Below are 15396 nucleotides of genomic sequence, written 5' to 3' on the forward strand. Positions count from 1 at the left end.
CTCCACTATATATGCTGCACACAGACTACTTTTCATTGTGTCTAAGTGTCATTTTGTCAGTGTTGTCCCATGAAAAGATATACTTAAATATCTGCAGAAATGCGAGGGGTGTACTCACTTTTGTGATACACTGTAAGTGTTTTCGTCCAAAAGACTAAGACTAAGATTAAAAGGGCTGCTAAAAACAACACTGGTTTTTTATGTATGAGCGAGATGCTAAAAAAGGAAGTGCATAACAAACAGTACAACTAGGGGTGTAACGGTACACAAAAATCTCAGTTCGGTACGTACCTCGGTTTTGAGGTCACGGTTCGGTTCATTTTTGGTACAGTAAGAAAACAAAATGCAAAATATAAATGTACTAGTTGTTTATTACACACTTTTGTGCTTTCAACAATAGGAACATTAGCCTATACAAAGATAGAATTCTGCTCAAAAATTAGCGGGTATTTTAAAGATAATCCAACAACAATTTGCCTTTCAAACCCCGCGTATTGGTCAGCTTTCTTTCTGAAAGAAAGAAGAGAAAAGAAGTGCTCAAGAGAAAAGCAATCCCAATGACAAAGATTTTAACATGTATTTTACAAATGCAATGCCTCAATTAAACATTTTTTTTTCCTTTGAACGGTTTTCCAAAGCTTTATTGGTGGATTTTCTCAAGTTAAAGCGCCACACAGAAATTAATAAATTTAATTGTGTAAGTAGGATGTGTGTATTATTTTTATTATTTAATTACAGGTGTTTTAGCTCATTTCAATTTATTTTATTTAAATGGGCTATTATGTATGTTACTATGTGTTTATATTTTACAAATGTGATTTAGTATTCATTTACATTGTACATTTTATGTTGTATAACTTTAGTTCCTATGTGAATATTAGTTCCTACTTGTTTTGTTGTGGTAGGAGGATTTTGTATTGAACACAGAGGCGTGTTGGTTATTATTATAGCAGAGATGACAGCAGTAAATCAACAAAGACAAGTCAACTGTGCCCCGATCTACCACTCAAGAGATCTGACGGACTCAAAAAGTGGGTTACGATTGCATGTTAGTTTGAAAATCGTCCTGGATCCACCGTATTTTTACACGAGTGACTTCCGGCCCGATCCTAGCTACCGGTAGTGGTATTGACGCAGGAGGGCCGCGTCTCGCGTCAAATAATCAACTGTGCCGTTCTCGTGCGTCGCGTTGAGCCGCTTCTGGGACGCGTCCAAAGCTCAGCCGCACTGCGACTGGTGTGCATTGGCCGAATGACTTTTACGCCCGCGTTTTACTGAGTTCTTGCGGCGGCCACGTTGTCGCGCCGTTGACGTTTCCTAACTTCCTACCGTGTTGGTCCTCGTTATAGTAGAGAAGACGGAGTAAATGTAATCTACACAAAGAAACTGTAATCCGGTTGACTCACAGCCTCAAAAAGTAAGGGTTACATTATGTTAGAAACTCGTTCGGTACGGCTCCGTTCTGAACCGAGGACCCCGAACCGAAACGGTTCAATACAAATACATGTACCGTTACACCCTTACGTCTGTTTTGCCTTTCACAACTGAACTTTGCTCTTACAAATAAATAGCTCTGTAAACATAAAGACACAAAACAAGATTCAATCTAAGTTGTATTCAGTTTGGCATGGTAAATTAAAGTTTGTTTGTTTTTTTTCTAAGTATCGGTTTTAAAATCAGATAAAATCCAAACGATAGCCAAATCTAATGGTGAAAATAATCATTTGTGGGAGCCCTAATCCCAATGTTGTATGTGTGAGACTTTACTACCATTAAAAACGCAAGTTACTTCATAAAATTGCTGGGTTCAACGGCCCTAATCCATCAGTTGTTGTGTGACCAACACTTGTGACAGCCTTTGTCTGGGTGATTGGACCAGGGGAGCTCCTGCTCAGCATCACTGCATTTGATTAGCATAAATAGGGGAGGGGTGGTTGCTATCAAAACAGAGAGCCCCTTTATTAGCAAAAAGAACAAAAACCACTGCTCCACGTTTCCTGGAAGACAAATTTGCTGTCCAGAAAAGCCAATTTGGATTCACTGCCCTGACGCGCACATAGAAAATGATCCGCTCGGGGTGATTGTGCGCGAGGTCTTTCACGCAGCGAGGCGATGGACGTGTCAGTTGTGTGAATCAGGCTTTTCTGGCACAGGGAAAGGAAGAGTGGATATGAGTTAACTTGGCCAGAGCTACTTTTTATTCTTCACTAGGTCCTCTCTGGCTGTTTGGCACGTCACTCCACTTGGTCTTTAACCTCTTAGACCAAATGGAGTCTCATTGTCACCCTGCGCCGGCCTGCTGAAAGGAGCAGGAGAACGCTATGTTTGTCCTCTTTGTATCCTGCCGCACAATTGTTGTCTGTCTTGGAGCTCTTTGCTGCAAATTCCGTTTGTTTCTTGCAGAAAATGTAAGTGTATCATTATTTTAGTCATGTCTCCGGATAAGAATGAACCAATGGCATTGAATGAAATTACACCCACTGAGTAAAAGTGAATTGAAAGAGTCCATTGACTACAAGTCATCACTGCAGTCCTGCCGTGCACAAACAAGCACAAAGCTACCAATTTATCATAATGAAGGGGCATTAGAAATAAAGGTAATTGTATAATGCCCTACTGGTGAAGCAAACAAGGAACCGGGATATCTTTTTGTACAGTGCCAATGTGTTTTCTTTGCAGTCATCTGGGTTGTAATCAATCCTTCTCACTTTGACAGATCTTTTCCCTAAAAGCTACCATCATTGGCCTGCTTGTTCAAGCTGAGCAGATCTTTGGCAAAGTTCACCTCCGCTATTATTTGGTAGAATTTGAGCTACAAACAGAGATGGGTGCAGCTTACCTTGCGTCCCACCTCATTATTATGAAGGTTCATGAGCGTCCTTGCATTTTGTTTGACTTCCCGGGCATCAATAAACACTTTAGAAAAGCCCAGGCCGTAGCTGATGTCTGCAGAGCAGCCTCCCCACTTCCAGCCTTGGTCCCTGCTATAGAAACCCTGCTTTTCTTTGTCGCAGCTGCAGTCACTCAGGTTACCCTGTGTGCAGGCGGCGGTGATGGCGTGGGCCACTCCGGCTGCTATGATGGCATACGTAAAGGCAGCTTCTTTACTTCCTAAAAAACACACAATAAAATGTATCAAAGTAAGGAATGTGTTTTGTTTGTTTTATGCTTCAGGTAAATTACTTCAGTAAATACTAGACAATAGGGCTGAGTGATCAGTCAAAAAAGGATCACAATTTTAATTTTCATATCGTACGATCTCAATTAAGCCCTTTTAACACTCATATCCAGGGAAATTCCCGTGTAAGGTGACGCGGCATTTACTCGCGTCATTGCTTCACGAATGTAGAGATGTCCAAAGAATGACGCGGGTTGGACACTTTCACACACTTGTCCCGTATTGCCCTCTGGCGCTCTCTGTGCGATTTTATAACCCGGACATTACGTCATTTTTGGTCCGCATCGGCTGTTACAATGTTGGTCAAATCCTGTTTTGTTCCAGAGTGAGCATTCCCAATGTCGTAACTGCAGCCAATTCAAGGTCATCAAGACTGTATTTAGGCCCAGGCCATCCAAGAGAAGGGGGTCGAGATATCACGGACCCATTGTGTTATTCTCCCCTTTACACTATAGAGGGCATTTTGGTTTGTATTTAAAAAACCCTTGAACACGTCCCTCCTTTGTTTTCTGCTTTGAAGTACAACCTTGTTTCTGCAGTAGCGGACCCTAACATCGGCAACAAAATAAACCTCACCTTTCCAAAGATGGACGATGGACTCTCTTCCTTGGCTCTACAATCACGGACCCTTTGTGTTATTCCCCCTTTTACGCGGTCGCGTGTATTTTTGTTTGTATTGAAGAAACACTTAAATACATCCCTCTGTTGTTTTCTGCTTTGAAGTACAACCTTGTTTTCACAGTAGCGGACCCTAACATCGGCAACAAAATAAACCACACATTTCCAAAGATTGACGATGGACTCTCTTCCTCGGCTCTACTGTCAGGGACCCGTTTTGTTATTCCCCCTTACCCGTGATCACGTGTATTTTTATTTTTATTTAATAAACCATGGAACGCGTCCCTCCGTTGTTTTCTGCTTTGAACTACAACCTTGTTTCCGCAGGAGCAGAACCTAACATCGGCAACAAAATAAACCACACATTTCCAAAGACTGACGATGGACTCTCTTCCTTGGCTCTACGATCACAGACCCTTTGTGTTATTCGCCCTTCTCCGCGATCGCATGTATTTTTTATTTTTATTTAATAAACCCTGGAACACATCCCTCCGTTGTTTTCTGCTTTGAAGTACAACCTTGTTTCCACAGTAGCAGACCCTAACATCGGCAACAAAATAAGCCACACATTTCCAAAGATGGACGATGGACTCTCTTCCTCGGGTCTACGATCACGGAACCTTTGTGTTATTCCCCCTTTTACGCGGTCGCATGTATTTTTTTGTTGTTGTTGTATTTAATAAACCCTTGAACGCATCTCTCTGTTGTTTTGTGATTTGAAATACAACCTTACTCCCGCAGTAGTGGACACAAACATTGGGAACGAAATAAACCACACATTTCCAAAGATGGACAATGGACTCTCTTCCTCTGCTCTACTGTCACGGACCCATTGTGTTATTCCCCCTTTTCCGCGATCGCGTGTATTATTATTATTTTTTATTTAATAAACGCTTGAACGCGTCCATCCGTTGTTTTCTGCTTTGAAGTAAAACCTTGTTTCCGCAGTAGCGGACCCCAACATCAGCAACAAAATAAACCACACATTTCCAAAGATGGACGATGGACTGTCTTCCGTGTCTCTACCGTCACGGACCCATTTTGTTTTCACCCCTTTTCCGCAATCGTATGTATTTTTATTTGTATTTAATAAACCCTTGAAAGCATCCCACCGTTGTTTTCTGCTTTGAAGTACAACCTTGTTTTCGCAGTATAAAATAAAATAAAAAACTGTTCAAAAATGCCTTGTTGCACATCTTTTTATTCCTAAATCATCAAAGGATTATGTCATGAACTTTTTTCCAAAATTTGTACATTTTTGAAAGTGTCAAAGCCAACTAAAGTTGAAGAATTTCAAATGCCAAACATGGAAAATCACACGCATTGCTTAATTACTGATAAACTATAAATCTCAGTAAGGTTTTGACAACTGATCATAAAAATGTAACATTTTAGCTTTGATTTGACATATTGCACAACGAGGTTGTGCAAATGAGCACGGAGTAATCGACATTCCAAAACTGGCAATTTTTGACAATAGTTTGTAAACAATCGACATTATGTTAGGTCTTGTGTTGGTTCCCTCCTAGTGTGTACCTGTGATTGCCCATTGATTTCACCTGTTGTACCTGCTCCTAGTGTATCCTCCAACCTGCATCCTCCTGTGTTACTCAGCTGTTCCTCGTTGTCTCGTTACCCCTTGTCTGCATGTGTGTATATAAGCACCCAGTTTCTTTTCACTCCTTGTTGCGTCATTGTCTATGTCAATGTCTAAGTCAAGCCCTGTCCAAGCCCTCGTGTACCAGTTTCTCCGATTTAAGTAAATTTTGTTTGAACCTTGCCCATTTGATCCCCAGTACTTTTGGTTGTACTTTGTGTTTTTGTTAGTTATTATTAAAACGTTTTTTGAGATCACCGCCACCTGCCTGGCTGCTTTTGTTTCCCTGCATTTGGATTCACACAACCTGCCTGCCCGCGTTTTCCTGACACATTATTGTCATGAAACTTGAAAAATAACATTTTCTATTCATTTCAATGAAATGAAACTTTATCTTCTACATCTGGGATGGGTCTCTACATCCCAGGTTTTTCTTGGAGGTGATCAATGCCATTGTTTATCAACTCCTCTTCTTCTAAATCTATGTCCCCTCTTTCTGGAGACTCCTCATCAGACTCAGCATAATTTAATGCTTGTACTCGCCTCCTACGGTCTGGTCTTCTCCTAGTGTTCCACACCTTCTTTTACCCCTGCCTTGTCGTTGTGCTGTCGTAGTTCCAATATAATTGTTATCAAAATTCATTATTCTAGCAGAGAGAGAGGATGTAAAACTTTGCGGATGAAAGATGGCGGCCACTGACGTGAACCTCGAATGGATTTTTCCAGTCTGCTCGGCAAAACTCGTTTAGTTACAATGCGAAACACTGGTCAAAAATGACTTCTTTATGACGAGTACAACAGACATAATGGCCCAGAAAAATCAAGGGGACGCCGGCGTCCCCATTTGTACAATACTGAGTGTAAGGGTTAAATATGTCATGGCTGATCGCAGATATTGACTGTTTTTTTTTTTTTTTTTTTTTTGAGCCACATTCTCAATCTTGAAATCGCCAAGCCCTACTACACAGTTTGAGAAATATATATCATATACTCTACTTAAATTTTAATGATACCAACCACATATAGCATTTGTAATGCATATTAGTTTTTCATTCATTACGAATAACAAGCTAAAATAAATGGAATTGACAAAAAAGAAGGCTAATCAGAAATTGAGCAGCCAAGCTAAAGTAACAATATATACCGTATCACGGATATAATCAAAATTATAATTGTCCTGTCATTTGTTTTCCTTCCTATGTTATATTCTTGCATACTTGAATGTTACGTCAATCACTGTTTTGTATTTATTTAATTCCATTGCACTTCACAGGTTTGTACTCAATTAATTATGTGGTATATATGGAATATGTATTCATTTGTTTTTATATGGAAAAACAATCCAGGAAAATTGCAGTACATTAAATTTGGATCTCCCACCTATGTACAATTGCGTGAATCACACAACTAATTCAAACTAACAGATGCTCATTGAAGGTAAGTTTTGTTCATTTGGCGTGTTTTGTTGTTTGATTTTAACACTTTAATTCAAATGGGGGAAAAAACCTAGATAGTCTTATAACATTATATCTTGATATAGCATTTTAGTGTGCATAATTATTTGAACCCCAATTACATGGAATTATCAGGGACATGACAATGAAACAGTTCAGAATTTTTTTTTTTTTTTTAATTATTCAATGACAAATTACGACATGTTAATTATTTCATTAGGATGATTAGAGATTATGAATTAACAATGTGGATTGACATCATGGTCTCAGTAAAACATTACTGAAGGGCTACAGTGTTTTGAAACATGACCTGGAAACTGTCCTGCCCGTGAACCAAAATGGCTGCCGGCAGTTTAGTCAACAAGCAGCATGAATAAAAGGGCTGTCAGGAAGGGAACAGCTATTGATCCATTCAGAAATGACACATTCTGTGTAAACTCATAAGACATGAGCATCTCCATCCTGCCGTTATCTCCACCAAGTCTAGTGAACAAATCATTTACACACGCGGAAATATTGACAATTAACTAAAGGTTAATCTGGCAGAGTGTGACAAATAGTTCTTGAATGAAATATAAAACGCTGTGCAGCGATAAATATAAAATCAATTTTAACTAGGATAGCTGGCATTGAAGGATCATGATTCAGTGCCATTGACGGCGGTCCAACCTATTTTGACTGAGAGTCAAATGGCAGTTAATGAGTCAATTTATGAAAAACATTAATGCTGTTAGAGCATGAGGAAGGTTGTTGATGTGTTTCTTTAGTTTTATAGTTGTAAGTGGTCATTTGAAAAAGTTTCTGCATGGTCAATGTAAAAACAGTTAATTTTTAAAGTAACTCTGGTTTGCCTGTTGCTGTCAACGGCGGCCAAAAAGTTAAAAATATGAGTTTACATGTCTTAAAGCAGTGCTTCTCAATTATTTTCTGTTACGCCCCCCCAGGAAGACATAAATGTTTCGCGCCCCCCCCCAAAACTCTCTGCCGCCACTGTAAATAGTATAATTTGTCTATAAAATTACTATTAGAAGTATACCTCTGCCAAACATTGTGTCCTTTTTTTTCCCGATTAAAGAAAAAAAAAACATAGATCAACTTACAATAAAGTACGCCTTTATTAACATTGTTTTGTTTCTAACAGAAAAGACTTAAAGCGCATCAATTTGCCTGAATTAAAAAAATTTAAAAAAAGACGTCATATCCAAACTGTAAAAATACACTCACATACATTTTTGTACATTTTTGACCATTTGATACTGAAAAATAAAATGTAATGAAATCAATAAATAATAATAAATTCAAATTGATTAGCAACATTAACTCATGAGCACAGTATGCCAAAAAATTTGACAGAATCATTGGACAGAGGGACATTTTTTATTTTCTTATTTTTGCTGCTCGCAGAATCAGCTCCTTTGCTATGTTTGCAATGGTTTGGGGTTATTTTGCACTGAGCATGCTAACAGTGCTCACTGGTTTACTGATGTAACACTGACAAAGCGGGACGATTGTTGGCAAGATTTCACGTTTTCGCTGAAAAACAATTAAGCGGCTTATCAATGAGATTGGGGTCTAATGTCTTTTAAGAGACATCTTAACTGATTTGGCTTCCCGCTACAAACATTTTAGACACAGTAAACAGTGGTCTTTCCTCGTCTCCCACTGTATTCAAATTCAAAGCCAAACAGCCGGAAAACAGCGCATTCTCGGGGGACAACCGGAGGTGAGGGCGGTCGTCATGACGATCCCAAGCCGAAAATGGCACTTCTCGGGCAGACACATGAGAACGTGAGAAGACAGTGGTCTGCTGCGTGAGCTCGGCTGGAAATCAGCGCACATCTCTTCATTGCTCTTTGCTCTTGCTTGGTTCAAAAATACTGCGCACATTCTGAAAATAAGAGCGCCACTGCCACCCACTGAGTGGATGTGCAAGTACACTTCATTCTAGTACGGCAAAAAAAGTATGTTCCCCGAGGTCACATGCATCGGCATCGCTCGCCCCAGTATTTGAGAAGTACTGTCTTAAAGTAACACTTGGTAACTTTTCAGTTTTGGTGGATTTTAGCGACGCTGGTGGACAAAAGCGGTAGTGTTTTGCTTTAAGGAAGACTGCGTTTCCCATGAGGACCAGCACACACCCGCATGTCGTAAAATCATGATGGTCGGCTGCAGATGGATTAAATTTAGGGCTGTCAAACGATTAAAATTTTTGATCGAGTTAATCACAGCTTAAAAACTAATTAATCGTAACTAATCGCAACTCAAACCATCTATAAAATATGCCATATTTTTCTGTGAATTATTGTTGGAATGGAAAGATAAGACACAAGACGGATATATACATTCAACATACTGTACATAAGTACTGTATTTGTTTATTATAACAATAAATCAACAAGATGGCATTAACATTATTATCATTCTGTTAAAGCGATCCACGGATAGAAAGACCTGCAGTTCTTAAAAGATAAATGTTAATACAAGTTATAGAAATTTTATATTAAATCCCCTCTTAATGTTTTCGTTTTAATAAAGTTTATAAAATTTTCAATCAAAAAATAAACTAGTAGCTCGCCATTGATGTCAATAACTACACAATGTTCATGGTGCTGAAACCCATAAAATCAGTCGCACCCAAGCGCCAGCAGAGGGCAACAAAACACCAAAAAACACAAGTAACAAGTGGAAATGACACTGTGCTGTCATTTTAATCTGTTTGAGCGGGGCATGTGTGATAAATGCGTCAAAAATTTTAACGTGATTAATTTTTAAAAATCAATTACCGCCCATTAACGCGATAATTTTGACAGCCCTAATAAAATTACATGTCTGTTTCCAGCGGCTGTGTGAACGATAAAAAGTAATAAAGTAATGAATCCCGTGGTGGCTAAACAATAGCATATGACTGTTAGCAAAAGTTCGGGTGTGGGGGGGGGGAGTGCATCACGCCAGCGAGTGAAAGCTGGACCAATGTTTATTCTGTATATCCGGGTAGACTCCCTTCCTTTTTCCTACCCAGACAAAACTTTTTGTCTCTTTTGCGCTGCCATCTTTGTAGAATTCGCGCAAAAGCGTTAGCATCAACTTCAGTCTTTGTAATGAATGGGGAATATGCCGTAAAGCAGTCAGCACATTTGTAGTTTTTTTTTTTTTTGGGTGGCAGGAACCCTGCTACCCTCCTCAAAGTTAATTAGTGCCGGTAAAAGCGATACAGAGCCCCTCAAGATATAAAAGAGGTATCATTTAACTACAGTCCCTGACAAACGTCTTGTCGCTTATCCATTTTGGAGAAACAATTGCTAATAACCTGACTTTTAACTCTTCAATTGGTTTCAGAAATGGCTCATATGAAAGCTAAGACCCTCCCAAATGATGTTGAATATACAAAAATATATTTGTTTCACTGAAAAAAGATTTATCATTTAATGAAGACATAAAAGTCAAATTTTGGCAAGACAAAAGTTTTGTCGCCGACAGAAAGAAGTGTGAAAATTTAACAAAAAATGTACTTCAAATACAAAAATATGTTACATAACATAAGTGAATTAAGTAGTGGTGCTGTGAGATCCAAATTTAATATTTTGTATGACTTCCATGGGCTTGAAGGACTGCAACCATGCGGTTCAGCAAGGATTCATACAATTTATTGATGAAGTCATCAGGAACATCAAAGAAAGCAGTCTTGCATTCCTCCCAGAGTTCATCAACATTCTTGGGTTTCGTCTTCCATGCTTCCTCTTTTATTTTACCCCAGACATGCTCAATGATGTTCATGTCTGGTGACTGGGCTGGCCAGCCCTGGAGGATCTTGATCTTCTTTGCCTTGAGGAACTTTGAGGTAGAGATTGAAGTATGCGATGGAGTACCATCCTGCTGCAGAATTTGTCCCTTTTTATGGTTCGGAATGTAAGAAGCAGCTAAGATTTGTTGATATTTCAGACTATTTATGTTGCCTTCCACCCTGCAGATCTCTCGCACACCCCCATACTGGATGTAACCCCAGACTATGATTTTGCCACCACCAAACTTCACTGTTTTCTGAGTGAATCTCAGATCCATGCAGGCTCCAGTAGGTCTCCTGCAATATTTGCGGCGACTGTGGTGTAATTCAATGGAAGACTCATCTGAAAAATCCACCTTTTGCCACTTTTCCAGAGTCCATCCTTTTGACAGGCTGTGGGCCTTGGCAAATGCCACACGTTTTTTTAATTGTCTTTTGTTTAATGCTGGTTTCTGGGCATTGATTCGACCATGGAGGCCATTTCTAGACAGAATTTGACAGACTGTCCTGGTTGACACAGGGGCGTCAGGAGACCAGGTCTTGAGGAGCTCTGCTGCAGTGGAAAAACATCAAGATCCTCCAGGACTGGCCAGCCCAGTCACCAGACATGAACATCATTGAGCATGTCTGGGGTAGGATGAAAGAGGAAGCATGGAAGACGAAACCTAAGAATGTTGATGAGCTCTGGGAGGCATGCAAGACTGCTTTTTTTATGTTCCTGATGACTTCATCAGTAAATTGTATGAATCCTTGCCGAACCACATGGATGCAGTCCTTTAAGTCCATGGAAGTCATATATAATATTAAATTTGGATCTCATACCACCACTACTTAATCCGCTTATGTTATGCAACATATTTTTCTATTTGAAGTAGATTTTTTGTTCAATTTTCACACTACTTTCTGTAGGCGACAAAACTTTTGTCTTGCTAAAATTTGATTTTTGTCTTCATTAAATAATAAATCTTTTTTCAGTGAAACAAATATATTTTTGTACATTGAAAATCATTTGGGAGGGTCTTAGCTTCCACGTGAGCCATTTCTGAAACCAATTGAATAATTAAAAGTCAGGTTATTAGCAATTGTTTCTACAAAATGGATAAACGACAAGACTTTTGTCAGGGACTGTAGTTGTCTGTCGACATATCACAAATGTTATGAAAATATTTTATAAAGGTTGAAAAGTTACCTAGTGTTGCTTTAAATGCTTGTTTTCATTATAATGTTCACAGGAAGCAGCCAATTACATCCATCCTCATCTAATGAACCGTTTGTTGACATCATTACTTTCGTTGTGTCCTCCTGCCACCAAGTTCACAAGAACCACTACATACATCTGGCCCATCTTAGAAGTGTGCCACCTTTCTACCTTTGAAGGAATGACAGAAAGAAAGAAAAAAAAACTCATATCGAGGCATAAATTATGTTGACATTTTTACAGACTAAATGGGCTCCGGGCCAAAAAACAAGGTGTGCCGGTGCACTCAGTCACATCTGAGTGCAATGCAGTTCATTTTTCCTCTGTAATTCTTGTGCTTGGATCCTCCTAAAGAGACCATAGGAGGACTTCAAAAGATTGTACTTATTGATGGAAGAGATGGGTAAAGTGAAATGTAGCTGTGAAAATCTCACTTTTTTTTCAGGCTCTCCTCAATTGTGTGATTCTTTAGATTTTAGGGCCAAGTGCAGCATAGTGATACACCTTACACTACCCACACTCCTGAAAAGAACAAGCCCAAGCCACACAGCTCTGCTCAGCTCTGCACCAACAATGGCATCCGTTTGCAACCAATTGGCTTCTAGGCTAATCTGATGGGTGAAACCAATCTATTTGCTATGGCTGTCCAAACCTTGGACATGGCACATGCTTTCAAGCCCACATGGACACTCTTGATGGGCCAAAACAACTCATTGATATAAGCACAGCTTGTCAAACGCCACCGACAGCGTGACCGGGATTAGCTTTTCTTTGCACTGGCAGCAGGCAAGATGGTATCACACAGCTGCTGTGTGATACTAAGCAAAAAAAAAAAAAAAAAACGATAATACAATTTTGTTTGATTTCTATAGCTCTGAATAGGGTATTTTTTTACATGAAATTTCCACTGAGGCTGAAAACTGCAAGGATCCCAAACTAGAATTTTGCTGTCTCAAAGACTCCCAACTCGTCATTAACAGTCAACAGCAGTCGTTCAATGTGTGTCGGACACGTCCATCTCCATTGGAGCTGACTAGTTTCTCCAACATGGTACTTTCCTCACTGAAACTTATACCCGTGGTAAGCTCTACGTCCCTTACAGTGGGAGCTGCAGCACCCATCAGCGGACTGGATAAAGACCAGTGAAACTGTGTCTCATGAGACTCAGTCTGGGATGAAAAGAAAGAGCTTTGTTACAGTGTTGGCTCCAGATACCTTTTATTCGTGCTGGGTAACAAGTCTGTAGTGCAGCTAACACTTCCAACAAATAAGGTTAGCGTTCCATTAAGAGAAAATAGTCGAGAAATAATTCAATACTAATAATAACGGATTTTGCAATTCTATTTATGGATTTATATGATCTTTTTGCGTATGTTAAATTTCATTTTGGGGGTATTTGCTTATATTGTAATTAGGGTTGTCCCGATCATGTTTTTTTGCTCCCGATCCGATCCCGATCGTTTTATCTGCCGATCCCGATATTTCCCGATCCGATTGCTTTTTTTTTTTGTTTTTTTTGCTCTCGATTCAATTCCAATCATTCCCGATAATTTTTCCCGATCATATACATTTTGGCAATGCATTAAGAAAAAAATGAATAAAACTCGGACGAATATATTCATTTAACATACAGTACATAAGTACTGTATTTGTTTATTATGACAATAAATCCTCAAGATGTCATTTGCATTATTAACATTCTTTCTGTGAGAGGGATCCACGGATAGAAAGACTTGTAATTCTTAAAGGATAAATGTGACTTTGTATATTGTGACTAAATATTGCCATCTAGTGTATTTGTTGAGCTTTCAGTAAATGATACTCTAGCCATTTAACTGTTCTGTGCGTAGTGGCACCAATTGATATATCTTCTCTGCGTTGGGAAATAACATAGGGTATTAAGAAAAAGATCAACCACTACCTTTCTTCTCCACATTGCTTCTCACGATATATCTAATTGTTGAGAGAGGGATTTTAAGGTTTTCGCCAATTAAAAAAAGGCTCCAAAGACTGCCAAAATTCTCTCTACTCATTCTACGCTGCATTTTACCTCTATACATAGATAAAACGGCGCCATTATAGATTGAACGCGACAATGCATGAGTGGGTTGTGCAGCGCATGCGGTAATTGCGTTAAATATTTTAACGTGATTAGTTTTTTAAAAAATGAATTACCACCGTTAACGCGATAAATTTGATAGGCCTATCTTAAGCCAAAACTAAAGACTCTGGATGAGTGTAAGACATTTTGTCTGTAACGTTAAATACAATTAGAAAACGATTCAATTGAAATATATATATATATATATATATATATATATATATATATATATATATATATATTAAAAAAAGGCATGTCCGATATTTTTTTGCCGATTCCGATACTTTGAAAATGACGTAATCGGATCCGATCGATCGGCATCCCGATTGATCGGGACATTTTTAATTGTAATCACATATACTGCACAGAACACAATAATGCACAGAAAAAACATTTTAACACAAAATGTAAAAGAGAAATAGCCTTTTAGTTTCTAGTTATTAACAAACATGAACAGATAGCAACATACCCACTTTCAACTCTTTTCCAAAGACGGTCCTCTCGCCCAGGGCCGAGCAGTTCCAGCGCCCGTTCTTGAACTGGAACTGACACTCATTGATGCCCATTTGCGCGCCCTCTCCAATGACTATAATAGCATCGGGGCGACTCTGGCAAATAATCCGCTGTCTGGGTGCCAAACCGGGGATTTTATTACAGATTATGCTCGCTCCGAGGGCCACCACAGATGAGAAGCCCCTGCGGAAGACAAAATGTGAATTGGACTGAGTTGTTTTACCATGAATAGTTCAGTAGCAGGTGCATTTTCAAAATGTGCACAAGTTCACAACTCGTGTGTGTACTACTAAAATCAATATCTGAATGTAATTTAGCTTCATATATTACAGTTTAACTAATTTGAACAAGAGAAGACAATGTTGTGACCTTACCGCTTACAAAAATACAATACAAAAATATTAATTAAAAAAAGCAAATAACCCTTTTTCAAGCAAGTAACTATTTTTTGTAATTAAAAAATAAAAAATAAACTAACGTAACCTCTTAAAGACCTGTCGTTTACACTCATGAACATTATATTTTAGCAAGTGTGGCCTGCATAATCCAAAATGTGATATCGTCATATGTGGACGCCAGGTCTCAATTTAAAGTTTTTTTTTTCATTATTAATTAACTTTGTATCTTTAAAACAGTATTTTAGCAAGTGTAAAATAACAGGTTCTTTGTTTTAAAAAGTTTTTTTTAATGAATAAATAAAATAAAAAACGAATAAAAGGCAAATAAAAACACCATTAATAAAATCAAAAAAAGAATAAAAACACAATTATGGCCCCCAATAACGTTTTAAAGTTTATATTTTTTATTTATTTATTTATTTATTTTTACTATTTAACTCATTGCCTGCCACTGACAATAATAAATGCCCAATTAATTTCGACTGGGAAGATTGATTGTGAATGCCCAGTTTTCATTGCCATTGACAGCGCTAGACGTCCAATCCATTTTGACTAGAA

At 38.6% G+C, this 15396-nt stretch overlaps 1 protein-coding gene across 1 annotated transcript in view; it reads right to left on the reverse strand.

Moving 5' to 3' along the window:
- The window catches only part of LOC130912165 (protein Wnt-7a), a 28526-nt gene that overhangs the window by 12611 nt on the left and 519 nt on the right, over positions 1-15396 (reverse strand). Inside the window, exons 2-3 of the mRNA XM_057830041.1 lie at positions 14397-14623; positions 2840-3111 (exon numbers count right to left, since the gene is read on the reverse strand). Of these exons, the coding sequence (XP_057686024.1) occupies positions 2840-3111; positions 14397-14623 (499 nt within the window). The remainder of the gene's footprint in view (positions 1-2839; positions 3112-14396; positions 14624-15396) is intronic.

Source organism: Corythoichthys intestinalis, chromosome 2 (assembly GCF_030265065.1).
Source record: "Corythoichthys intestinalis isolate RoL2023-P3 chromosome 2, ASM3026506v1, whole genome shotgun sequence".
NCBI lineage: Eukaryota > Metazoa > Chordata > Actinopteri > Syngnathiformes > Syngnathidae > Corythoichthys > Corythoichthys intestinalis.